This window comes from Papio anubis, chromosome 7, assembly GCF_008728515.1.
Source record: "Papio anubis isolate 15944 chromosome 7, Panubis1.0, whole genome shotgun sequence".
Classification (NCBI taxonomy): domain Eukaryota; kingdom Metazoa; phylum Chordata; class Mammalia; order Primates; family Cercopithecidae; genus Papio; species Papio anubis.
Genome location: NC_044982.1, coordinates 145,099,617 through 145,125,674, shown reverse-complemented (window position 1 = coordinate 145,125,674; position 26,058 = coordinate 145,099,617). Strand labels below are relative to the sequence as shown.

At 57.2% G+C, this 26,058-nt stretch overlaps 2 protein-coding genes across 2 annotated transcripts in view; both read right to left on the bottom strand.

The window, feature by feature from the left end:
• SPTBN5 (spectrin beta, non-erythrocytic 5) overlaps positions 1 to 18,127 on the bottom strand; it is a 45,850-nt gene extending 27,723 nt beyond the window's left edge. Inside the window, exons 1-21 of the mRNA XM_021940460.2 lie at positions 17,721 to 18,127; positions 17,333 to 17,500; positions 14,506 to 14,622; positions 12,375 to 12,532; positions 11,643 to 11,871; positions 10,164 to 10,795; positions 8,101 to 8,239; positions 7,748 to 7,980; positions 7,341 to 7,494; positions 7,027 to 7,227; positions 6,693 to 6,902; positions 5,796 to 5,990; positions 4,943 to 5,095; positions 4,518 to 4,648; positions 4,045 to 4,284; positions 3,417 to 3,704; positions 2,213 to 2,453; positions 1,921 to 2,060; positions 1,660 to 1,759; positions 852 to 1,022; positions 199 to 363 (exon numbers count right to left, since the gene is read on the bottom strand). Of these exons, the coding sequence (XP_021796152.2) occupies positions 199 to 363; positions 852 to 1,022; positions 1,660 to 1,759; positions 1,921 to 2,060; positions 2,213 to 2,453; positions 3,417 to 3,704; positions 4,045 to 4,284; positions 4,518 to 4,648; positions 4,943 to 5,095; positions 5,796 to 5,990; positions 6,693 to 6,902; positions 7,027 to 7,227; positions 7,341 to 7,494; positions 7,748 to 7,980; positions 8,101 to 8,239; positions 10,164 to 10,795; positions 11,643 to 11,871; positions 12,375 to 12,532; positions 14,506 to 14,622; positions 17,333 to 17,500; positions 17,721 to 17,936 (4,281 nt within the window). The 5' untranslated portion in view covers positions 17,937 to 18,127. The remainder of the gene's footprint in view (positions 1 to 198; positions 364 to 851; positions 1,023 to 1,659; positions 1,760 to 1,920; positions 2,061 to 2,212; positions 2,454 to 3,416; positions 3,705 to 4,044; positions 4,285 to 4,517; positions 4,649 to 4,942; positions 5,096 to 5,795; positions 5,991 to 6,692; positions 6,903 to 7,026; positions 7,228 to 7,340; positions 7,495 to 7,747; positions 7,981 to 8,100; positions 8,240 to 10,163; positions 10,796 to 11,642; positions 11,872 to 12,374; positions 12,533 to 14,505; positions 14,623 to 17,332; positions 17,501 to 17,720) is intronic.
• Positions 18,128 to 22,672: 4,545 nt separating this feature from the next.
• Positions 22,673 to 26,058, bottom strand: part of EHD4 (EH domain containing 4) — a 74,229-nt gene continuing 70,843 nt past the window's right edge. The window contains exon 6 of the mRNA XM_003900818.5: positions 22,673 to 25,400. Coding sequence (XP_003900867.1) covers positions 24,864 to 25,400 — 537 coding nt within the window. The 3' untranslated portion in view covers positions 22,673 to 24,863. The remainder of the gene's footprint in view (positions 25,401 to 26,058) is intronic.

The window sequence follows — 26,058 nt, the reverse complement described above, 5'->3', positions numbered from 1 at the left end:
TGACCACACGCTGGGCACACAGGAGAGAATCCTGTATTGGCCGACTGAGGGGAAAGCCACGCTCAGCTTGTCCTAGGCCAGAGGCCTCCAAAGGCTGCAGAGCCAGGGTCAGAACACCCAGACTTCTCCCTCCCCGTTCTGTCCGGCCCAGCCTGGACTCCGTCTCCCTCTTGTGCCCTGTCCCTCTTCCCAGCGGACCTGCAGCTGCCTCAGGAGCTGCTCCTGCTGTCCAGCCTGCCGGAGCTCGTCCCCACGCTCAGTCATCTTGCGGTTCAAGGCTTCCCACCTGCTCCTCAGGCCTTGAAGCCTAGTCTGTATGTCCTCCTGGCCACTGGGCCTCCCACTGAACAGCTCTCTGCCGACCTGGAGTGGAGAGAAAGGCCCAGGGAGCTTGGCTGAGCTGCTGGTACCACCCGTGGCCGCAGCAGGCTGGACCTGGGTGGCAGTGGAGGTGAGGGGCTGGCCACAGCTGCATTCCACAGGCTGCCTGGACGAAAGCAGTTCATGTGGCCCCAAAACTGCAGGTAGGAGGGTCCTCTGACCCCGGCAAATGGAGTGAGGTGAGCCGGCATTAGGTTGGTGGCTGGGGAAAGCCGTGTTCTGGTAGAGGTGGTCAGCTCTGGGACTTGCCACGGAGAGTTGAGGGGGAAGGGATGGATGGCGGCAGCTTTGGGACTGGTTTGGGTGCCAAGGGGATGCCAGCAGCATCAAGGAGGCTTGGGGAGGGAGGTTCTAAGTTCAAGCTGAGGCGGATTCTTCCTTCAAAGACTCTTCCATGAAAACAGGTGGTGCAGTAGGGTTGGGAATTTGAAGACGAGGAGGCTCTGCACTCTCTGTCCCGTGTCCCCCACCTGCTGCAGGGCCTCCACGTGTCTGCGGGTGGCGAGAAGCTCGCTCTCAGCTGCTTCGTGCCGCTTGAGTGTCCGCAGAATGTTTCTGTGCACTCCGGAGGGCTCATGTGCCGCCATCAGCTCCTTGTCCTCCATCCACTGCGTCAGCTCCGCCACATCCCGCTTCCACTCCTGCCAAGAACCGGGCAAGCGTGGGTCTCAGAGCATGGGGGTGGGGGCTGGTGCAAGGACCTACCTCTAAGGGAAGGGATCCCCCACGGGGAAAAGCAGGACCAGAGCTGGTTCTGGGTGGGGCCTGGGGTTGCTGCTCCCCGTGAGGGGCAGAAGGGCTGTGCCTAGAGAGGAGGAACGCCTGTCGGGTCCTTGCTGCTCTAGCCGACATCAGATCCCCTACGGCTGCACCTCTCCAAACACAGGGGAGCTCAGGGAGCCCCCAGCCCTGCTCTGCTGTGGGGGCTGAGCAAACATTGGACAGAGCCAAGGCTGGCAGCTGGTGCCACGACCTGTGCAAGACCCTAAAGTGTGGCCCAAAGCACTGGGGAAAGGGCATGGTGGGAGGAGAGGGAATGTGGGCTTAGTTCAGAGGCCCAGACATCAGGCCCGGCCCTTCGTCTGCGGGCGGTGTGGCCACAGCCCCAGTTTTCCTCATCAGGAAAAACCTGAGCTGTGCTGCCTGCCTCACACAAGGTGTCGAGAGGATGAATGACACAGCAGGTGAGGGAAGTGCTCTGTAGGCTGCACAGAGCTCCGCATGGTCTCAGGCCTTCTTCTCAGGGAGGCCGCATGCGCCCTGGGCCCTGCCCCTCACCTGGAGCTGGAGGGAAGCCAGCAGCTGCCTCCTCCTCTGCTCACTCCTGCCCTGGAGCCTGGTCCACTGTGCCTGGACACTCTGCAGTTGCTCTCTGACCCTGGAGGGCCGGGGGAGTTGGAGGAGGGCATGGGAGAGGACTCCCACCGCAGCGCGAGGTGTACTCTCCCCTCACCCCCCACTCTCCCAGCCCCAGGGCGGCCGTCTGTGCAGGCTGAGAAAGGGTCGTCTGCAGGTGCTGCAGACTGAGGCCAGGCTCACATGTGTGCAGCTGGGTGCTGGCTCCGAACCAGCTTCTCGCCGCGTGCCCGCAGAGCCTCTGCCCGAGGCCCCAGGGTGCTCAGGAGCCGCCCAAATTCCCGGTGCTGCTGCAGCAGGCTCAGGGCCTCCCTCACGTCCTCCTGGGAGTGCAGAGACCTGAGGTCATGCCTGGGAGGGTGGGAGTCAGGACCATCTCACCCGCCACTGTCCCAGCCCAGCTTCTGGACCCAAGGGGATGAGCGCCCTCCAGTGACAGGGAGTGACAGCCTAGCTCCACATTCCTGCTCCATACCCCAAGGTTGTCCAGGTGCAGCCAGGACTCGTGGTTGGCACAGGTGGCAGTGAAACCATCCACTTCTCGGCCAAACTTTTGCAGCTCCAGCCCCTCTTGCAGCCACTGCTGCCTCTGCTCCCACACAGCCTTCAGTTTCTGGCCCTGCTGCCCCAGGAGCCTCAGAGTGTTGGCCACCTCTTGGGAGTCTGGGCAGTCCAAGGCTGCCATGGGCTGGCTCTGAGCGTCCAGCTGCCGCAGCCTGACCAGGATGACAGGCAGAGAGTCAAACCCCAGCAGGCCCCCCTTGTCAGCCTCCTCCTCCTCTCACCTCCAGGGTTCATGCATCTTGGAGCATGAATGAGACACTGAATGTGATAGACCCAGCAGAGTGCTTAGGATGCAGGGGTTCCCAAGCTCCCACCAGCTCCAGCTGGCCGTCCTTAAGTGTGGACTGTCAACGGCCAATGCCGGGCCTAGAGCACATGCGGAGGCAGCACAGCGCAAGAGGGAAAAATCACACAAGCCACACAAGCATCTGATCCCAGGGCCACTGCAAGCCCCGATGGAGCCTTTGAACAATTAGAAAAGGTGCCCCTTTCAGCAGGTGGCTTGGGAACAGGTAACACCCTTGTGTGAATTAGAGCAAGGCTCCACTTCCTCTGAGCTGCTGCAGCCCTGAACCAGGTACTGGAGTCTGGCAAGCTGAGGACCAGATGCATTTCAGTGCCCACTTGACCACCTGCCAGGCGCCCTCAGGTGGGGCACAGCCTGTGGACTGTCCCTGGTGGCCTTGCCTGCCTGCCAGCCCATAACATCATCCCTGCAGGAGGAGAGGCACTGCCTGACTGAGAAGGTGGGTATCTCAGGCCCATGGGTGGGTCCTGAGTCATTCCACTTAGGGGCCAGTGGGGTCCGTGTTACCCAGGATGGCAGGGGAGGGTAGATGCCCTGATTGAAAGCAACGCACCGGGCCCACCTGGAGGGGGCCGGCCAGGCCTGGGCTGGAGAGAGCCTCCTAGGCAGCTCAGTGTCCTGGGTCTCTCCTTAAAGCGTACAGGCTGCCTGACCCAGTCCTCAAGCACCAGATGCCAGATGCCAACCAGTCTGGGCCCCTCCCCGGGGAAATCACACTACTTCCTGCATGCTCTTTCTGGGCTTGAACCCAGAGCCCAGAGCCCCGGGCCCAGCCCAAAGCACACTCCTTCTGCCCTCCTGTCCTGACCTCTCCTGCCACAGGTGGATCTCCTCCAGCAGGTCTTGGTGCTCCCTCAGCAGCCGCTGAGCCGAGGCCACATCCACCGACTCCTCCTTGCTGCGCAGCTGAGCCTGGACACTCTCTGCCCACAGTAGCAGTTCCTGGTTCTCTTGCAGGAAGCTCTGCCGGGCCTGAGCCTCAGCCTGGCCCCGGGCCTGTTGGGCCACTCGTTCCTGTACTTGCTTCAGCAGCCCCTGCAGTGTTTCCACCTGTCCTTGCAGAGGCTGGCTGTCTGCGTGGCCTGACTCCTCGACCCTGGGAGACAGGGTGCACTGCATAGTCATTGCCTTGTCCTAGGCCCAGTGCCCCAGGCGCATGTCCTCCTCCCAAACCTGCATCCCCCAGGGAGAGTGGTGGTGACTCTGAATGGCCCACTCCACCCTTGACCTGGGGGCAGCAAGAACACAGGGCTCTTCCTGTCCCCAGGAGCATTTTCTGCTGATCATCCCCCCTACCTTTCCCAGAGCGCTTCTGACAGCCCCTCCTACCTGTCCTCTCCCCAGCCCAGTTTCTGTCCCTTCCTCATTTCACTACGCTGCCCACGCCTTCCCATGGTCGTCACTGCCTCCCAGTGCCACCACTGCACTGGCCGTACTTTATGACCACCCTTTGGAGGAGGTGGACCCTCCTCTCCAGCACCAGAGTCGTCTTCTGGGCCAGCTGCAGGGTGTGGCGGGTGTCCTCTGAGCTCCCTGGCTGCAGGGCCTCCAGCTGGAGGAGCACGTCTCGCAGCTGGACCTGTGTGGGTCCACACTCCTGCAGAAAACTGCACACTTCCGCACTGTGCGCCAGCTGCACGGCCTTCTCCCTCTTCAGGGCCTCCAACTGCCCCCACCTGGGCAGAGGGTACGAGGTTGTCTCCACCACAGGGACACCTCCCCATCCATCCTGGAGCCTTGGCCAGAGCCTCACATGACAGAAGCTGCCAGAGTGGCTGTCCCTTGCCCCTTCCCTGTGCCTCGGACATGTCCAGCCTCTCCACCTGGCACGGTGGGAGGAGGTGAGTCAGGCCCAGGCTGGGCATTGTGTCCGCCTGCCTCGCCACCTGCACTCCTGCCTCGTTCTCACCTCTGGCTCAGTTCCTCCTGCTGTCGTTGGATTTGTGTGGAGTTCCCAGGATATCTCTGCCTCAGTTGCTCAGCAGAGCTGCTGACCTCAGCCCAGAGGCCCTTTCCCACAGCCAGGGCAGTGAGGAAGTTCTAGGGAAAAGGAGGACCCAGGCCTCTTGGGGGGCTTTTTCTTTTTCCGCACTCCCCTCAAGCCTATGATGTACCTCAGTGGTCCTCTCTGCTACAGGGGTGCCCACGTTGCCTGCCCCTGGAAGGACAGCCATCTGAGTCTTAAGGGCCAGGAGGCCCTGGAAATTCAGGCCAGCTCTCTACTCCCCTCCCCCAGGCAGGATGGTAGTTAAATTGGAGAACTGAGTTACAGCAGCGGACCACAGGGAGGCAGGGGCAAGGCGAGGAGGAGGTGCCAAGCTCCCAGGGCTGTACCTCATATTTGAGCTGTGTGACTTCCAGGATGTCAGCTTGGGGCTGCACCCTTTGGAGCAGCGCTGTGTGCTTCTCCAGCCACAACTGGAGGTCCCTACAGGAACTGCAGAAGCTAAACAGGGCCATGGCCTCCTCCAGCCGGGCCCTGCGGCGCTGGAGAGAGGTGGCCCAAGGCTGGGGTGAGGGTCGGGGAAGGTCAAAGGGGTGCTCCTTCCCATCCCAGCCCACCAGCAGAGCCCAGGGTCAGGGCCAGAGGGGGTCCCTGCCTCACTGCTGGGCCCCACATCCTCTCTCAGAGGCCTCTTGGCACCACCTGGAGGGAGCTGGCAAGGGCTTAGGGTAGGGTAAAGGGACCTGGCAGTGTGCTCCTGTCTGGCCTTGCCCTGCTGAAACCCCTCAGTGCCAGCTCTGCTCTTAGGTGAAATCCATACCGCTCCCTCTGCCTGCTCCACCTCCACCTGCCTCTCTAGTCTCTCCTCTGGCCATGGCCTCCTCAGCGTCTGTGCTGCGGGCACCCGGGTCTTCCCTTCCTCCACTGGGCCCCCTTCCTACCTTTGCACAGGTCCTGGCCAGCACCCCTGGGTTTACCTGCTTTCTGTTTCTCATTCAAGCCTCAGCTTAAAAGTCCTTCCCTCCAAGGTGTCTTCCCTGACCTCCAGCCTGACCTGGGCTACCTTCTCATGTGATCCCATCACACCCGCATCTAATGAGTTGTCTAACATCTTCTTAGCCATGAGAAAAGCTCCTTGAGGACAGGGAACATGTCAGTCACTGCCTTCTCCCCTGGGATCATTGCGCAGGAGTTTCTGGCACAGGGTAAGGACTCGAGCATTTCTTGAAAAAGAAGTGTTACCTCTGCCAGGGCCCGCACACTCTCATAGTCCTGACCCAAGTGGTCCTGTGTCTGGAGTATGGTGTTGGGATCAAAGTCAGGGTCAGGCTCAGCTGGGAGAGCCGTCTTCCAGGCATCCCCAGGGTGGCAGGAAGCCTCACTCCAGGGCCCTGGGTTCCTCAGGCTTCCTCCTGGAGGGCTCAGGGCACACTTCACCTGTGTGACAGAGGGCAGCGTGTCTAGAGAGGGCCCCATCACACAGCAGGGGCTTTGGCTACCCCCGCCTCTGTGCCCTGAGACCTGGAGGGCCTGAGCTGTAGCTCAAGGGGTGTGTGGGACATGGGTCTGGGGGACAGGAAACTTCCTTGGGGCTGAGAGTCGAGGGGCCAAATGTGAACACAGGATCCGATGGCTTTGACTTCCACGTCATGTGCTACACACACAGCTTCTTGAATGGGGGCTGTGAGCCAAGCTGTACGTGTTTTAAAGAACTTTGGGGGCTCAATGAACTGAGCAAGGGGTGTCAGAAGGCAGTCTGAGGCAGTGATGAGTCCAAACCACCAAGGAGGGCTAAGTCAGGAGAGACAGCCAAACAGGGCTGAAGGGTCACTACCGGCCTGGATGCAAGTGGAGGGAACCTTCCTGGAGGAAACTGCTTAACGCTCTGAAACTGCCAGCAACGGGAGCCAGGCCAGGCTGTATCTGGATGCCCTCGGTCGGCGTGGGCAGACAGGATTCCAGTACTTCTGGGCTAGGTCAACAGGTGAGATGCCCCTGAGGACTAGGGTGAGGGACACCCACAGCCACGGGAAGGCCACGAATTCCAGGCCAGAGGCCACAAAGGCCCTCCCATTTTTGTCCTCTGTGTGGGCCAGCGGCAGTAGAGCAAGGGAGACCTTCCCTGTCCCCCGTCCGCACCGTGAACAACGACGCCCGGGCCGAGGCCTCCCGGGCCTGCTCCTCCAGCCGCCGCAGCTCGGCCGCGAAGGCGCGCAGGACGCGCTCCAACCGCACGTGGCGCCGCAGCAGCGTCTCCGCTGCCGCCTGGTCTTGACCGCAGGACGCTCTCTCCAGCGAGAATCTCCGCTCGCGCAGCCACGAAGCCGCCTCCGCCGCGTCTGCGAAGTACTGCAGGAGGGGGTCGGGGGGTGTGTGGATGAAGGGGCGCGGCTGAGCGCTGGCAGGTCCCGGCACCCCTATCCCCCGCCTCGCTGGGCCCCGCCCCTACCCCGCCCCTACCCCGCCCCGCTACCTGCAGGACCAGCAGGGCTGTCTGCAGCCGTGAGCCGTGCTCCACCACCCGGGTCTGAAGCAGCTGCCACGCGCCCTGCACGGCCTCTGCCCGTTCCCCGGGATCCGGCTGCGTCGGGGGCCTGCGGGCGCTGAGGTCGCGTCCCCTCCGCACGAGATCTACGCACACGGCCTGGTGGCGGTGGACCTCAGCTTCCAGGGCCTAGCGGCGGGCAGAGCAGGGGGCTCAGTGAAGGAAGAACAGGGGAGGGCCCGGGGGCCGAGAGGGAAGGGTGCAGCGCTAGCGACTGGCGGGCGTGCACGGGGCGCTGCCACCTTGTGTTTCTGCAGGGTGCCTGCGATCTGGCTGAGATCCCGGCCCAGGACCGCATTCCCCACCCGCTGTCCGCACTCCTTCAGCCAGGCTTCCTCCTCTTCACAGTTGCACAGGAACTCTGCCCGCTGTAGGGTCTGCTCCAGCAGCGCCCGCCTGAGGAACAGTAGGGACCACTGAAGGACATGGGGAGTAGTGGGGCATGGGCAGTGGGTTCCCCTCAGGCGTTAGACACTCCCCTTAGGGTTTTTCTTTTCCCTGGATGACTCAACAGGTGAGACAGAGGCTTTGGAAGTGAGGGTCAGTATGGAGAAAACTGCCAGGCCAACAGTACTTTAACCTGGGCAGGAGATAATTTGGGTTACAGAAAAGTTCTGGGAAAGGTGGAAGAGTTGGGGCAGTCTCTTACCGGGCCCTGACAAGAGCCACCAGGCTCTGGTGGAGCTGGACCAGTGTCTTGGCCTTGGCCTGCAGCACCTCCACACTGGTGCCCAGGGAGGAGTCCAGCTCTGCTGTCTGCTGGGCAAGATGGCTCACATGGGCTCCGTGGGCCGAGACTTGGGCCTCCAGCAGGTCATGCCTCTGCAACAGCTCCACCACTTCTGCCAGCTGCTGCCCACAGGCGGTGGACCTGGCCGGCCCCTGGCCAGAGATGAGTGGTCATTGCAGTGGCCCCAAAGTGCTGGGTCCCTCTGAGCACTGGCACTGGGGAAGTCCCCCCTCCTGCTGTGTTTCCCAAGGGCCTGCTGGTCCAGTGCCCACCTGCAGCTCCTCTAGCTGGTGGGAGGCAGCCTCCACCTCCTGCAGCAGGCTCAGCACAGCCTGCATGTCTGCCACCTGCTTCCTCTGTCCCTGCAGACGCTGAAGGAGCCTCTGCCAGCGCAGGGTAACTTCCTCCTGCCTGGAGGACGTGAGAATAAGGGAGATCTCCTCTGGGTTGGGGCAGGGAAGCTACTTCAGGGTTCCCTGGTCCGTGATGGGGCTTGGCTGCCCTGGAGGAGTCTGACCTCTGTGGCTGGGGCAAGGCCTATGGACTCTGAGAGCATCCTGGCAGGGGGTGGGAGGGGCAGTGTGTCCTATCTTTGGACACATGCAGAGAAGCCAGAAGGAGGGCCTGGAAGGATCAGGCTGTCAGGGCCCCCTACCTTGCATGCAGTCCCCATCTCAGCTGATGAAAACTCCATCCTTCCAGGTGCCCAGACTAAAATCTTTTTTTTTTTTTTTTTTGAGACAGAATCTGCTCTGTCACCCAGGCTGGAATGCAGTGGTGCAATCTTGGCTCACTGCAACCTCCACCTCCCAGGTTCAAGTGACTTTCCTGCCTCAGCCACGTGAGTAGCTGGGATTACAGGCATAGGCCACCATGCCTGGCTAATTTTTGTCTTTTCAGTAGAGATGGGTTTCACCATGTTGGCCAGGCTGCTCTCGAACTCCTGACCTCAGGTGATTCACTTGCCTTGGCCTCCCAAAGTGCTGGGATTGCAGGCGTGAGTCGCCGGGCCCGGCCTAACATCTTGATAACTCATTTTCTCACAGGCCACGTCTGATCTGTCTGCAAATTGTACTTGGCACTGTCTGCAAAATCTATCCAGAACCTCACCCCTTATCACCACTGCTGCTCTGTCCTGGATTACTGCAATAGCTTTGTAACTGGTGTCTCTGCTTCTGCCTCTGCCCCTTGGATCTATTCCCAACATGACATCCAGGTGAGCATCACAAAACAAAAGTCAGATCGTGTCACTCCTCTGCTCAAGTCCTCCACTAATTTCCCATCTCTGAGTAAAAACCAAATCGTTACTGTACCTGCAAGGCCGGGCTTGACCTCCATCCCCACCCCTCACCCCTGTGCCCGCCTGACCTCAGCTCCTGCCACTTGTTCACTTTGGCCAACACTGGCCTTCAGGCTACTTTTCAAACCTGCTAGGCATGCGCTCGCCTGAAAGGACACTGCATTTGCCGTGTCCTCTGCCTAGAATACTCTGTCTCCCATGTCTGCATGGCCAGCTGCCCACTTCTTTCTGGTCTTTACTTGGAAGTCAACTTCCCAGTGAATCCCCTCTAGCGACTCAACCTTAGCACCTCATATTCCCCTATCCTCTTTATTGTTATTATTATCATTATTATTATTATTTTTTGGAGATGGAGTCTCGCTCTGTTGCCCAGGCTGGAGTGCAATGGTGCCATCTCTGTTCATTGCAACCTCTGCCTCCCAGGTTCAAGCGATTCTCCTGCCTCAGCCTCCCGAGTAGGTGGGATTACAGGCACTCGCCACCATGCCTGGCTAATTTTTGTATTTTTTAGTAGAAACGGGGTTTCGCTATGTTGGCCAGGCTGTCTTGAGCTCTTGACCTCAGGTCATCCTCCTACTTCAGCCTCCCAAAGTGCTGGGACTACAGGCGTGAGCCACCGTGCCCAGCCTCTCCTTTATTATTATTATTTCTTTATTACCACATGCTATGAATTTTTCTTATTTGTCTGTTTTCCTTAGTAGTGTGTAAGCTCATGAGGGAGGGAATTTTTGTTTGTCCTCTTCTCTACTAAATCTCCAGCAGCTAGCACAGTGTGTGGGATGTAGTAGACACTCAATCAATTCTTGTTTAGTGGATGAATCAGAGGCTACCTAGAAAGTGCTTTACCAATAGGGATGAATTACTGATGGTGGACTTGCAAGCATCACTGGGAGATAGATCTTTGTAGAGGGAGCCCTGAACCCATAAATCACCCCTCTCCTCTCTGGCACAGAATGGGCACATGACATGGAAGGATGGGGGTGTGGTAGGAGAGCCTCAGCCAGTTGTGAGGAGAGTTCATGTGCTGGGGCTCACCTGCGGGCCACATCTGCCCAGCTGTGGTACTGCTCCTGCTGGAGGATGTCTGCAATCTCAGCCAGGGCCTGGAAGCGCCCCTCCTGGGGCAGGATGCCAGCTTCCAGCATGCCCAGCCTCTGGATGGCTGCCTCCACCGTGGCCAGGCTGGCTGGCAGGGCTCTGGCCTGGTCCAGCACCTGCTCTGCATCCTTAAGGAAACTCTCCCGGAGAGCTGCCTTGCGCTGGAAGCGCCGGGCCAGGGTTTCTAGCCGCTCCAGCTGCAGTAGCCTCTGCTGCAGGGCCTGGCTCCTTGCGGCCTCTGCCCATTCCAGCCCTGCCCAGCACTGGGACAGCTCTGCAAGGCCCAGGCCCTCAGGAGGCAGGAAGAGCCTGCGGTTCTGGGCTTGGAGTGCTGTCTGTAGCCGGAAGAGCAGGGCCTCTGCAGCCCCTCGCTGCTGCAGGCGGGGTGGCTTCTCCTGGGTGCGGAAGATGGTGAACGCTGCTAGTAGCTGCCGCATGGCGGGCAGCGAATCTGGGAAATCCCGCGCCTCCAGCTGCGCCTGCTTCTCTGCAATCCAGCATAGCAGGTCGGCCACCAGCTGCTCGTACTGGGTCTGTAGTGCCTCTGTCTCCTGGAGTTGAAGCAGGATCTGGTGGAGGGCGTAGGAAAGGGTCAGGGTCCTTCTCGGGACAGGCCCTGGAATGGACACTGAGTGCCAGCCAGAGTTCCCCAGGTGGGCTGTAAGCTACTTCTCTGAGCCAAAGATCCTTTGAAGTGGTGGTACCCCCACCCCGGAGAACTGGGTTTGCTTGCATTGTACACTCAGACCCAGGAGCTTGGGGCCCTCTCCATGACTGAGGGTGAGGCTATCCTGCCTTCCTCCTCTTGTTTTACCCATTTGGCCTCACTGGTGGGGGTTGAGGCCCTTCAGGCTGCTGTTCTTTTTCTAGGCCGCCTTTCCCTTCCCTGCACCCCCTACCCCGCAAAGCAGCTGACAGCCCTTGGCCTGTGTCCCCCCCACCCACACCCCAACTGAGATACCCACCCTGAGAAGAGCACTTCCAGGCCTCAGCCTCTGCCATCGTGTCCAGAGAGTAAGAAAGCCCCCCAGAAACATGAACTCTGTGTGGCCCCAGCCGGCAGAGCCTCTTCTGTGCCTGTCCTTGCAGAATCCTGGCTCTCTAAGCCTTTTAATCCCATTAGAAGCTTAATAGCCTGAGAGTCGGGGAGAAGGGAGAGGCCCAGGAGGGGCCATTCCTCCCCTGGCTTCCCTTGTATGCCAGGCACCATGCTGGGCCCATGACCTGTGCTCCCTGGAACACTCACAAGGGCCTTCTGTCATCCAGGCAGCATCATCTCCATGTGATAGAGGGTGCACAGTGAAGTTGGGTGACTTGGCCAAGGCCACGCAGCTAGTACGTGGCAGGGCAGGCTTCATGCTTAGGCCTGTCTGCCTCTGGAGCCCTTGCTCACCCCACCCCTCCTTTCTCCCCCACCTTAGTGAGTCTCCTCTGGACAGTCTGCCCCTGATGCAGGCGGGAGCAGTAGTGGTAGTAGAGGGAGACGTAGGTCATGATGGAGCGCTCATCTGGCTGTGTGGCTGCCACGTCCTCGGGGTCCAGCAGCTGAGCGATGCCCAGCTCCTGCTCAGCCACCAGGAAAGCAAAGGCGAGGTTGTGCAGTGGGCGGTCTGGACGCAGGGAGCTGTAGTCCAACAGGTCTGGCCTGGAAAGAGAGCGAGAAGGGCTCTTCACCAGCAGGAACCTATTGCTTTCCTTTCAGTAGATTCTTAAATGCACTCATGCTCCTATTGGCCATTCACATCTTCTTGTGAATTCATTTTCCCAATAGTTATCTGAGGCTCTGCTGAAGGAGTAGGACTCTGATAGAGAAAGAGGAGGGTTCATTTGGCACAGGGACCAGGCTGGGGGGCTGGGGGAACCTCCAAAGGGCAAGTGCTGCCAGGGTGAAGAACATGAATAGAATTGAGGGGCACAGGAAGTGCAGAAGACTGGGGTCAAAGGTAAACTTGGCCAATCTCGTAGCATTGTCTAGGGAAGGGAAAGGGGCCAACCCAGAGCAGGGACTCAGACATCAGCCCCTTCTACATCTGTGTCCACTTTCCCTCCTTCAAGCCTAGAGATGTGGGACAATGGGCAGGCTGAGGACCCAAACCCAGGCGTCGTTGGCCAGTGGGCGGAGGCCTCCTGACAAGGGTGGGGTCACACCTGTGGGCATGGATGAGGGCATTGAAGCCCAGCCCATCGCTCCAGCTTCGGGAGAAATCGGTAATGTTCACGTTGGTGTAGCTGGCTGTCTTCCGCTGGCACCAGACCAGTAGGGCTTCCTTGGTGGACAACAGGGCTGCACTGGCCCCGAACTCCTCCTGGCAGGACAGGGCAGCAGGGTCACCATGCAAGGATGGGGTAGGGAGGCAGACAGCCTACAGGCTGTGGGAGAGGCAGGCTGGCCATAGCCGGATCCTGCTTCTCCCCGGCCCGGGGTCAGTGTGACTCTCCTCTCTTTAGAGTATCTGATTTTACCCAATTTCATCCACGGTGGGCAGGGGTTGGGGGTGAGAGCGACGGGCCTTCCAAAGAAGTGGAGCAAGGGAAAGCCGTCCCTGCAGAGGTGCTGGCTTTGCATGACCACAGGTGACCACACAGCAACAGCTCCCATTTTTTGAGCCCTCTGATGGGCCAGGTGCTGTGCTAACTGACCTCGGGCTCATGGGATTGTGGCTGGGTTTCATGAGACTGGGTCGCGTCACTGCAGGCTTTCTGTGAGCCAGGCCCGATGTTATGGGCTGGAGTGCAGTGGTGCGATCTCGGCTCATTGCAACCTCCGCCTCCCAGGTTCAAGCAATTCTCCTGCCTCAGCCTCCCTAGTAACTAGGGTGACAGGGACACACCACTATGCCTGGCTAACTTTTTGTATTTTAGTAGACGAGGTTTCAGTATGTTGGCTAGGCTGGTCTCAAACTCCTGACCTCAAGTGATCCGCCTGCCTTAGCCTCCCAAAGTGCTAGGATTACAGGTGTTAGCCACCACGCCCACCCTCACTTCCTGTTTATAAACTCAAAATATCAAGGTTCAGCGGGTTGCACTTCCCCTGCCCTCTGGGCCCCAGAGCTTGGGTAGGAAGGATGTGCATGGTGCCCACATGCCGGGGAGTGGAGTCTCAAGGCCCTGGGTCCTAGTGAGGTCAGGCCCCAGTACCCTGCATGGTGGGGCCAGGCTGGCAGATGGAACTAGGGAAAATGCTGGGATGGCTTGTGAGGGAGCAGGGCTAGCCTGAGCCCAAACACATCTGAGTCAGCAGCAAGCAGGGCCAGAGGGGGCTGCAGACAGGCAGAGACGGTGCTGCTCCCAGGGGCCTAGGCTGCAGGGGGCACCTGAAACTGGCCAGGGGCCTGGGGAGGTGAGTATGGCTTCCTGAAAGGGCTTGAGGTCAGTTAGAAATCCATCAGCCCCTCCAGCCTTCAAATAGATGCTCAGCCCTGCAGAGGCACAGTTCTCCTGCCCTCCTGGGGCTCAGGCCCTGAGTTTCCAGGCCGTCCTGGACTTGTGCCAGATGTGTGGCTTCTTTTCATGAGGGTTTCATTCTCCAGGTTGACTTTCCTTACCTACTAGAATTGAGTTTTAGGTGGCATTCTGGAAATCATGAAACTATGAAAAAGGGTAAGTATAAGGACTTTTTTTTTTTTTTTTTGAGACAGGGTCTCACTCTGTGACCCAGGCTGGAGTGCAGTGGTACAATCACGGCTCACCACACCCTCGACATCCTGAGCTCAGTTTATCTTCCCACCTGGGCCTCCCGAGAGCTGGGACTACAGGCCTGTGCCACAAAGAGTTTACAGTCTTTCTGATCCAGTGCGGGGGAAAGAGGTAGAATGGAGGAAGCGGGGGGCCATGAAAGAAACGCTGTCTTTGGTCTGCAGGGTGCCGGGGACTTTGTAAACCTCCAGAGCTGGGACTCCCTCCACACATTGCATTTCTCCCAACAGTACATTGTGGTATAATGGAAGTTACAGAGCCTCAGTGCCAAGTGGGGAGCAACACACAAGGGTGAAAGTGGGTGCTGGCAGTGACCATGAACCCTCCCTAGTGAATGACTTGCCCAGACCTGGTTTGAAGTCCATGGCCCTGTCCCTCACTTTAGCATATTACAACGTTACAGTATCTCTGGTATCCTGGGTTCTTCACCCATGGTTGAAGAGTGAATATTGACTTTGCAGTTTCCAAGATCTCCTATGGGAATCATAAAAGTTGCATGGAACTTCTCAGTCCCCAGGAGTCTGAGGTGAGGCGAGGGCTGGGCTGAGTCACCAGGTGCTGGGTGCTGGGGACTGAGCCATACCTTGTCCAAGGAGATATGGGAGATCTGGAAACGCAGAATGATGACCCAGATGAGTCCCAGGATGAGTGTCTGGTCTCCATCTACGATGTTCTCTGGCCCGATGAGTGGTATTGGCACCTGTGGGCACAGTTGGCTGGGCTAAGCCATGAAGCCCATGTCCAGAGAGGACTCAGTCACCAAAAGCTTAGGGTGCCAGCTGCGGGATGGGAGGGTCCTGGAATCTATCCTGCCCCAGCCGGGAGGTCCCCCAGGGAGAAGCCGGCAGGGGATAAGTCCAGGAAAGCAAAGGCGTCCCGCCTGGTTGGAGCTATGGCCTCAAGCCCACCTGGGTGAAACCCCAACCTGGTGAACTGGGCTGGGCTGCTAGAGCAGCAGGACCCCCTGTGTGTGGGCTACAGGTAGACCTGGGCCAAAATCAGTGGTTCAGCTACAGGGTTTGGAAATGAGGGGTCATAACAGTCAATGGTGAGCCCAACAGATAATAGCAACTGTCTGCCTCCATCTCCCAGGGTGTCCTGGGATATCCAGGGGTGGCTGGGTCCCTGGGCTCACACCCAGATCTCAGCCTTCTTCATCTGTTCCAGCTCCAACACGGCCAGCTATAAATCCAGATTCCCAGGTTCCACCCAGTCAGACTGCCTTGGGCCAGAGCCTGAGAATTTGCACTTGAACAACACCTTGGGTGGCTCTTAAGTACACCAATGTTGAGACTCCTCTGCCCTACATCTTGCCACGTGGACAGGGAGGATAGGTAGGTCAAGGGGAGAAGCCCCGCAGGGTCTGGCCCCCAGCCCCCTCTGGCTGCATCTTCCTCTCTGTGGAACCACACAGCTCCAAGCCCGTCGGATTCTTGTAGTTACGTGGGATTCTAAGCACAGGACTTCAGGCCTTTGCACGGCCGTGCCTGCTGTCTGAAAGTATAACTGCATGGCGATTCACCTCCCTGCCTTTGACTCTTCACGCAGATGTTGCCTAGCCTGACCACTTTATTTAACATAGAAACCTAAGGACTATTTCTCCCACCCAAATATACACTCTTGATCCCCTTGCCCTGCTCAAGTGAGGATCTTGACTTTGTTTTCTGATGTATCCTAGTGGAGTGGCACACAGCAGAGAATCAATCAGTAAGTACCAAATGGAGAAAGAAAAGGAGTGAGACGTTCCCTAAGACCTGAAGGGCAACTGGCTTCACCCAGCCACTACTAGCCCTGTGGGAGGAGCTGCAGCCCTGGGTGTCCCCCTGGGTAAGCTTTGGTATATCCGGCTGGTCGCTAAAGGATTCCACTCGTGCTCCTGGGGTGGATTCCACCTGGCGTGTCAATCACCTTGCCTTAGAGTTGGAGCCTCTGGGGAGTGGGGTGTTTGTCTGCTCCTCCCAGCTCCTGAGAGCCCATCCTCCCGACTTCCTATTGAGCGATGTCACACTGGTGACTTAAACTCACCGTGCTGGGGGTATTAACGCCATAGGATCAGCGACTACAGCACACTGGAGCTTTTATTTCCCCCAGAGAATCATTTGTTAAACATTTACCAGCATACCGCTGATCTGGGTTCAATGAACCTGTCTCCCATTGAAGCCAGATGCCTCGAGGTGGGGGGTCTGGGCTTTGCTTAGTGTAGCCCAGTGCCTGCATAGAATGCCCAGGGCATGGGAGCATCTCCATAAGTGAGTGCATCCCTCATTCTGCCACACATTCCCTGTGTGTTTGCAACTCCCTCGTCCTTTCCAGACCACAGTTGCCTCCTGTGTATGGAGACGAGGATGTCACCCTCAGAGGTATCAGTGACATGCTGTATATAAAGCTTGGGGAGAGCTGCAATGCCTCTGACAAAGGCTATGGAACTTACACCCTTCCCAGGTTCTTGGAGGGGAGATGACTGGCTCACAGGGTCACTGTCCCTGGATCAACTAGGGCCCAGCATTCTGCAGCTGGCAGAGTTCTGCTCTCGCACCTGCTCAGGACAGCGGTCGCTCCCCTTCCCTTTGCTTGGGTTTCTCCCCTCCCTGGCTTTCCTCCCACACACCAGCACCCCAGGAGGCTGGACAGAAGCTCCCCTCCAGGACATAGTGATGGAAATGCACAGTCAGGCTCCGTCCAGCCAAGCCCAGCTCAGTGACTTCACAGCCTCCAAGGACAGCACCTCCAGGAGCCCTTGGTCTTCACGTTTCCTGGTTCCCAATGATCCCTTTGCTCCACCCCACCCCTGCACAGGCCCCTCACCCTGGCCATAAGGGTCCCTCTGTCCCTCGAGCTCCGGCTTCCTTTTAGCGGCCATCTCCTTGACCTGTCCCTTTCTTTCAGGTAACTCCGGCTCCCCTCATTTGCTGAGGCCTCCTCCCTCCTTCTCCAGGACGGGCCCTGCTCCTCTTCCCCACCCACCGTCTTAGTGTCCGCGTCTCTTCCCTCTGTTTCCCACTTGATGCCAGCCCACCATGGCCCCATATCTGGGCTCTGTTGGCCGGTTAACCATCGATCTTGCCTGGTAAATAATTCAGGGCCTCTGTTTTCTCATCTGTGAAATGAAAAGCCTAAGATTCTTTCAGCCTAGAATCCTGTGAGTCTCTCTTATGACAGAGTGACATTTTCCACCCCAGTAGGGACATGGATCGCTCCTGCCGCGGCCAGCTGGGTGCTCTCCAAGTCAGGGGTGCTGTGCGAGGAAGGCTTGGCTTCTGCTCCTCTGTGTCCCAGCTGCTCCCCCTGTACTGAGGCCCCAGCTCCTCTGCTCTGCCCTGTGACCTGGCCCAGGAAAGGTGACCCAATAGTTCAGCCTGTCCCAGCTGCCTGCCCCAGCACCATCCCAGACCCCTTTCCCTGGGGCCCACCTTGGCCCTGAGGAAGGCCAGGGCTCGGCTGCTGTTCTCCAGGAAGTGCACGCGCAAGCGGCCCCGGCTGGGGGGTGGCAGGGCCTCCCCTGAGATAAGCTCCAGCAGCCGCAGGAGGTGGATGCCATCAGCCAGCTCTGTGTACAGGTTCCGGATCTTGATGCCCACCTGGGGAGGGGACGGCGGCAGGTATGAGGTCAGCCCAGCTTCACCTGTCCTCCCATCCTGGGACCTGAGAGGTGTGACCCAGAGCAGCTGCCTTGGAAGAAGGAGCTCTGGCCTCAGCTTGGCCTCAGGCAGATGACCCCACAGCTCGCCCCCGAGGGCCACTGGCCAGAGCTGGGGGCATGGTACGGGTGGGCTGTGGGTCACAGCTGGCTATACTCACCTGGCCGCACTGGAAGACGTTGTTGATCCACTTGGTGAAAGTCTTCTCCTGCATCTGCATGTGCCGGGCCTGCAGCTTGCGAATGTGGCCCGTCTCGTACTGAGAGTCCACGGTGAGACTTGGACTGGGCGGGACCCGGAGGTTCGTGCTGGGCCTCCTGCTGCAGCGCCCTGCAGCGCCGAGGAGCTCCCGGGGACTCTGGGGCTGACCAGCCATCAGGCCTGCAGCCCTTTGGGGATGAGGAACTGCTGGACAGCCCCCTAAACCTGGAGGGCATGCAGGTTAGGGGATGATGTGCCAGGGGCCTGGGGTCCTGCCTTGCCAGACTGTCCTCACATTTCATGGTGGTTGCAGCTTGGAGACCAGCCAGGCAAGGGCCAGTGCTTCTGATCCCCTGTGCTTGAATGTCCCAGGGTCCCCTTTGCCCCACCCCACCTTCCAGATTCTTCTTTCCAGAGCCCCTGCTGCCAGGTCCCTCTACTGCAGTGACTGGAGCAGGTGGAAGGAAGACAGGAAACTGCTTACCTTGGTGACGCCTGGGTCCTGTGGAGGCGACCCTGCTGGATGGATGGAGATGGCAGATAGCAGGGGTTGTGCAGGGAGGGAGAGGGACATCAGGAGAGGCCGAGGCTGGAGTGCGACCGCACCACAGCCCTCCCCTTGAGCCAGCGTGCTGGGGTGACGGCACACAGGCGACATTGTCCTCCCACCTGCCACAGGGCGTGGCCCAGACTGGGAGGGGGTGGCTCAAGAATGCTCCAGGGCCATTGCCAGATGATCTCCTCCTTCATCATCCTCCCTTCCCCGCCAGCAACTTCCCCAACTCCAGGTGGGGGTCCTGGCTCCCAGGACGCAGAGGCCCTTGGGGTGGTCCTGCCACCCCGGGTTGGAGCTCTGTGGGGGTGCTGCAGTCTGCGTAGGAGGCACCAAAGGGCAGAGCCTCTGTGGGAAGCCTGTGGACGCACTTCCCAATCTGAGGCTGCCCTCTGTACCCTCGTGGGGCCTCTCTGTGAACACCCAGGGCAAGGGTATGAGGAAGCGTCCTGGGCCATGGTCTTCTCATTCACCCCCAGGGAACAGCCCATAGACTGAGGGCCTCACACACCCTGCGCTTGGCTTTCCAGGCCCTGCCAGAGGTGCAGCCTGCCAAGCCTGGGGCTGAAGGGTAGGCTCCCCGGAGGAAGGGGCGACCTGGAACTGCTGGGGCTGTGGAGTCTCCTCCAAAATGTGAGACATGGTGTTAACTCTGGGCTCCACAGAGCTGGCTGTGACCCAGGGCTCGGAGGCAGGGGCGCACAGGGAGCTGGTGGGCGTCTATCCCTTCCTCCCCGAGCAGCCGTGGACTGCATGCCAGAGTGAAGGCAGGTTCTAATTCTGGTGGTCTCGCCCGCCTGTGGCTAAACTCAGGGTAGCAGTGTGGGCTGGGGTGAGTGTTTGTGGGTGTCTCCCAGTAGCCCCGGAGTCTCTGACGCGACAGCCCACTCCTCAGGGAGGTGCTCCTGGCAGCCACAGCCCACAGTAAGACAGCAGCTGAGCCCATCCTTGAGAGCTGGGCTAAGGAGTCACACCTGAACCGCCTGGGCCCACTGCAGGCAGTCAGGGGTGACGCTGAGAGGTGCCGTGGTCTCGGGTGGGGTGCAGCTCCCTGAGTCTGAGAGACGCTTTCTCTCCTGCTGTCCTCTCCCTGCCAGGCCCCTCCTGCACCGGCTGGCTTCCAGACACCCTGCGCTCCTTTCTTGCTTTCAGCAGTTGCAGTGATGGTCCTCCCGTGCGTCCCCCTTCTGCCCTCACTGCCCTGTGGGTCCTTGTCACCGACCCCCTAACTCGGCAGCCTAGGCACCACCACCCCGCACCTTTCCACAGTGCAGCTCTGCTCACGCCTGTGAAGCCTCCCACCGCCTGGGAAGGAAAACTCAGACTTGCCAGACCTTGCCTCAGCTAGGACTTTGAAGCCCACCAGGTTACCTAACCAGGCCAGTCTGCCCGCCTCACTCTGGGTGCTCTCCATGGGCCACTCACCATTTCCTGAGCAGGACCAGAGCTCTCCTGCCCCAAGGCTGGGCTTCAGCTGTTCTTTCAGCTTCGAACGTCCCTTCCCACTCTCCATCATCCACATTCACCTATCCTGTCTGACACAGTTAAAATCCTGTTTCTTCCAGGAACAATCTCACCCCACCCGCTTACCCTAGGGAGACTAGCTTGTTCCTTCTCCTAGTAAGACCCTCAACCCATGGAGTCCTGGGTGCTGCTGTGAGCGCGGGAGGACGGACTGAACTGCGTGGTGCTTCGCACATAGTCCTCAACAGAGACTGGCATTTTGAAGTTGTTGGCGGGGGCTGTGGACTGCCTTTCTTCCTTTCTAACTCAATGGCAGCTAAAGCCACTGCACACAATGCAAGGACTGGCTCCTGTTTGACCATGTCTGATTATAGCCCCTGGTGAAATGAGAACCCTGTGGGTCGGAACAAAGTTTGGATTATTTATGTGGCAAGTAACCAAAATCTCAAGTGAAACTGGTTTAAACAATATATTTTTATTATTTATTTACTTATTTATTTATCTATATTTAATTCTTTTTTAGAGACAGGGTCTTCTTATGTTGCCCAGGCTGGTCTTGAACTCCTGGCCTCAATGATATTCCCACTTCAGCCTCTCTAGTTGCTGGGATTATAGGTGTGAGCCACCATGCCTGGCTTAAACAGTATAAAGGGAATGCATTGGCCCACACAGTGGAAAAAATAAAATCTAGTAGGACTAGGACTTCAGGTGAAGTTTGATCCAGCAGCTCAAATGTCACCACAGGCCTGGATTCCTCTGGCCTTTCTCAAGGTCTCTTTCATTTTCATGCTCCACAAGGTGGCTTCTGCCAGGCTGACCTCCCTCCCCTGACCCCAGCAGCTCTGGACACCCCTCTCAATGCCATTTATATTGTTGCATCAATAGGCTCATTTCTATATACTGCAAGGTTCAGAGAAGAGAGAATCTCTCTCCCAAGAGTTGTAACAGAAGTCTGGGGCTCCTGGCTCTCATCAGCTTGAACAGGCCCACATGTCCACTCCTGAACCAGTATTTGTGACCAGGGGGATGTGGTCTATCTCATCCAAACCTCACTTGAAGTGAGGGTAGGAGGAGGAGTACTCTGCAAGGACTCTAGGTCTCAACCACCAAAAAGGTAGATGGGTTGGTGGGAAAAGCCAGATGCCTACTACGGTGGTGGGCGGGGGAGGGCACACTGGCGAGGTGCGGCAAGAGGCAGGGGCAGTGCTGGCCAGGCAGGGGCTCCTCCCTAGCACGACTGGAGAAAGGACTCCTGTGAAGCGGCCACCTCCATGAGTCCTTGCTGTCCTGGCTTCCAACCACTCTGAGGTGGGGCTTTCGTCTGCAGACCTGGCCTCTGCTGCCTACCCTCTCGTGCCCCCACCCGATGGGGCTGCTTTCCTTCTGAAGCAGCCACATTTTGGGTTTTTCTCCACAGGAAGAGTTGGGGGTCACAGGCACACCCTCTCCCTAACTCTTCTCCCCCAGTTCAAACTGGATCCAGGGATCCACACTCTGCTCCGAGAGGCCAGCACGCAGCCACTGGAAAATGAGCCAGTGGGAGAGGCAGCTCCATGTGTACTGATCAGCAGACTGTGTCTTTTTGTTTGAAACTTCTAAATAAGATTACAAAAAGAAAAACAATGGAAGCACTGTGTGTTAACTGCATTGGTTAACCAACATTGGAACCCAATACACTCTTGTATTAGGCCCGCATTTACCTGAGTACTCAGTGGTTTTCTGTCCTAAGCATGCTCGCCTGCTACATCCCATGGAGGAAATAAACAGTGAAACACTTTCCTCATCTTGAAGGCAATCGTCTCAGGCATCCTCCAGGCATAATGAAGGGGGTGAGCGAGGGTGCGAGGCGGAAAGGTCCAGGCCGCAGCTGTGACTCCCGCGGGTGAACCACAGCCCCAAATCCAAAGACGCTCTTGCCACATCATGACAAGTGTTCAAAAGAGAACCAGGTCCAGCCCTGGAGGAATGAAACCAAAAGCCAACTGAAAGAATGACCCTCCCCCAAAAAGCGACCCTGCCCGCAGGCCATCCAAGTGCGGTGAGTTCGGACAAGAATTGACAGATGCTGCTGGGCCGGTGCAGGAGGTAGAAGCAGCAGTGGAAGGCTGTTGTGTGCCGCCCCTCCCTGGGAGCTGGGGAGATTCCCAAGTGTTAGTGCAGTGTTTCTTTACAAACGGGATCAGGAGACCCTCACTGGCAGGCTGACAACTTAGAAGCAGACTGTGGGAGCAATAGGCTGGAGTTTTCATTTTCCCTTTAAACTCAAGACCGGAAGGTTTGTGTTATGCGATACCATATGCTGTGTAGAAAACAGGGCCTCAGCTTCTTAGATGTTGTAGTTCTAGAGTTTAGGTACTTCCACCCTCCCTCCTATACATAAACACTCAGGGGAAGAGGTTTTTTGAAAATTGGGGTGGTGCAGGAAGGGCAACAGTGGCCATGAGCAGGTCCCAGGGTCGGCCCTGCCGCCCTGCCGTGTGGGGTGGGGAGACCGCTGGTGGTGTGGACACATTCACAGAACTTTGTACTGGTCCTGGGAAGATACAAGTCCTCACTTGGTCACCATCCCTAATATTTTCCAGTGTTTTCTTTTCCAGTCAACTTTTCATGATGAATGACTTCATGTAACAGGATATTAAGAAAAGTGGCCACATGATTTCCCTTTTTTTTTCTTTCTTTCCAAGAACATTACCAGGTGCCAGCAGGGAAAGGACCGCGCTGCCTGACTTCTCTCCCACCTGAGGGCGCAGAGGCAGGGAGATCACAGCGCCTGAGAGGTTTCCCTCCACGGAGAAATCGGAGACCTCAACCTGCTGCCCTCTAAAGCAGCTTTCTGTATCCAGACAAAACTTACATACGTACACGTTGTTTTAAAACGACATACTCATGTGACATACATGTATATAAATTCATGTTTATATATGACAATTGAGCAGGGTTAAAGAACAAGATAATTCTGGATGGAAAAATCAGCTTGCCTGGGCATCTCTAAGCCTTTGGTCAAGTGAATTCCCTCTTCCCTTCCTCAGTTTACCCTTTGGTGACCTGCACTGTGGTTGCAGACTTCATGTGGTCCTCACGCATTTACAGAACTGTCTGCTTAGATTACAGCACTTTGGGAGGCCGAGGCGGGTGGAGTGGTCAGGAGATGGAGACCATATTGACCAACATGGTAAAACCCCGTCTCTACTAAAATACAAAAATTAGCCAGGCGTGGTGGCGCGTGCCTGTTTTTCCAGCTACTTGGGAGGCTGAGACAGGGGAATCGCTTGAACCTGGGAGGCAGAGGTTGCAGTGAACCGAGATCATGCCACTGCACTCCAGCCTGGTGACAGAGTGAGACTCCGTCTCAAAATAAAAATAAAAATAAAAATAATAAAATGATAAATGGTTCTTTTCTATGTATCTAATGAATTTAAGTGCTTGCTAAGACTAAAAACCACATTATGCATTTCCTTCTCTTAAAACTAAATTATGTGGAAAGTAAGCTAGAGAGTATGAGGGTGGGCATCTGGATATAAATGCTTCTCCCAAGTCAAGATCTTCTCTTCAATCTGTGCCTTTGACCCTGTCACCAAAGGCAGGTGACAGAAAAAAAAATTATGTGACTTTTGGAAGACTCGGTGGGACGGTTCTGATTTCACTCACTTCTGGTGCCCCGTACCATGTGGCTGTCACTGTTTTGTGTCTCTTCCTGCATAAATAATGGTGGATGGCACCTATCTCCCCAAGTTGGTGCCCACAGAGGGGGAGGCACCTCTACCTGACATAGTTGTCTGAGCAGCGGTCCAGAGAGGTTTACTCAGGGGATTTGGGGAGAGCACACTCTGGGGCCAAAGTACAGGTATGTGCCCGAATCCTGCCTCATGACAGGCATTCATGATATGAACCACACAGCCTTTAAAGAAAAGCTTTTATATGAAAGGTTCCATTCTGTTTCTGTATAAAGGGCTTTTATCCTGTAAGGAAAAAAAAAAAAACCCTAAATATAATAAATGCCTGTTTTCTACAAAAACAATGTCTAACTCTGGGTGGACTGATCTCTTCTCAACAGCCCAGGGCAGGGCTGGTCCCTCATTCACCTGTGTCCACAGGGCCGAGGACACTGCACACACTAGGACAGGATTTGGCTGAATTTAAATCCTGCCACCCACCAAGGAGACTTGGGGATATTTACTGGTTGAGGGCCACACTAAACAATCACTGCAGAGAATCACCTCTTTTCCTTACTGTAGTTTAAGTATGATACGTGGGTTTTGCTATTACTTACTGGAAAAACTAGTAAGAAAAGCTCATCTTCAGGCTTCAATGTGATTTGACGTGCAAACGGGAAGTTTTGCCAGGGGTTAATAAAGATTGTGAGTTCCAAATTCCTAGCCGAATATGGCTTTGCTGGAAAGCCCCCTGGAGGGGAGGCTGGGAGGGCTGACCAGGTGGTCATCGGGGCAGTGGGACGGACGCACGCTGGGGCCTGGCTGCCTGCTCTGCAGAATGGATGGGGGATCCACAGTGCATCCCCCTTCCAAGCCCAGGAGACATCTGTCGCCTTCTCTTTGGTAGACAGTCTGGAGACAGCAGAAACCCTCTGCTCTGTTTTTTGCCGCTCTAAATATAGCAGAAAACAAAATAAAATAAATAAGATAATCTTTGCTGCCTCCTGGTGCCCTCTGAGGGCCAGACAGCTGCTCCAGAGTCGTTCATGAGAACGAACAGCCCAGGCAGCCTGAAGACCCGGCTGCTCCGCGTAAGCCCCGGCTCCCTTCCTGTGGTTCCTGGGACGCACCAGGCCCATCCCCATGCGTGCTCCAGGCAGATTCTGAGGACTCTTTGGACAATTTCTCTTTCTTCTCAACCATTCAATCTCCTAATCCACCCTCCTACCCCCAATATTTTCATAGAAACAAAGGGAATTTTGGAGGTGAAAGAAGTCATCTAGTTTCCAGTGTCCACCCTCCCTATTCTACAGATGGGGAAACTGAGGCATAGAGAGGGCAGTGCCTTGCCCAAGGTCCTTCGGTGAGTCAGTGGCGGAGCAGGCCTGAGGCCCGGGTCCTCCAGTTCCCGCCCCGTTCTGCGGCCCGCCCCTCAGTCGGCCTTGGGCAGGGACTTCCTGTGCGAGGGTGGCACGAGGTGGGGGGGCAGGCTGCTGGGCAGCTCGTAGCCATCGAGCTTGATCTTGATGAGGTGCTTGGCCAGTGCGAACTCCTCCTCATCCAGCATGCCATCACAGTCGCAGTCGGCCAGCTTCCAGATCTTGCCCAGGACGCTGTTGGGCAGCTTGGAGGTCACCATCTCCTTCTTGGCGTTGACACCCGATATCTTGCCATTGATGGGCGACAGAGTGTAGAAGAGCTCGTCGTAGACGGGCTTGTCTTTGGCCACGACCCACTCCTCCTCGTCGGCGCCCTCCTTGGCGCCCTCCCCGTAGCCCTGGTTGAAGGGGCCCTCCGTGGTGCCGTCGAAGGCGCCGCCCTGCACCAGCTGCGTGGGCGTGCTCATCTCCTCCTGGCTGATGAGGTTCATGAGGGGCGAGATCTTGTTGCTCAGCATGTTGTCCACTGCCTCGATCAGCTTGGGCTTCAGCGAGTGGAATTTGGTGAAGTCGTAGTTCTCAAGCTGTTCCTGCAGAAGGACAAACCACAGGATGGGTTACATGCGGTCTCTTCAGGGGGAAACAGCTGGGGGCCGTTGGAGGGAGACTAATTCTGCCCCGGGCAGACGCCCACCACGCACTACTCAGGAGTGCATTCTTTGGGAGCTTCCCATATCCAAATGTACCAGATATAGGAGCGGTTTTTTGGGAACAAGAAACAGGTGTTTTCCTATGGCAGCCAGTCTCGGCTGGTGGCCGCACGAGCGACAGCAACCTCCGAGGACTCTGAGAAACCTTCTTTCACCTGCCTTTTAAAAATGCTCTAGAGTTAGTATTCTATTTCTCAAGGGATTTCACCACACACTTCAGCCGATCTTCACAGCAATCCTGGGAGGAAGGAGGGGCAGGCATTTAGAACCCCATTTTCCAGGGCGCTGTGAGGGGCTGTCTGGCAGAGGCAAGGCAGAGTCCCTGTCTCCTGGCTCTTCACTAATGCTCTCTGAGCGGGAACACAGAGCTGTGACAGAAGGACTGTATTTACATAAAACAATTAATTAAGTACCTTGTTTTCAGAGCACCTAAAAAATGTAGTTTAGGGCGCCTTCTCAGTGGCTCTAACCTCTCATGAATGAGCTGAGGGGTCTACTCAACAGGAACCCTGTAGGACCAGCCCCACCAAGCACGGCC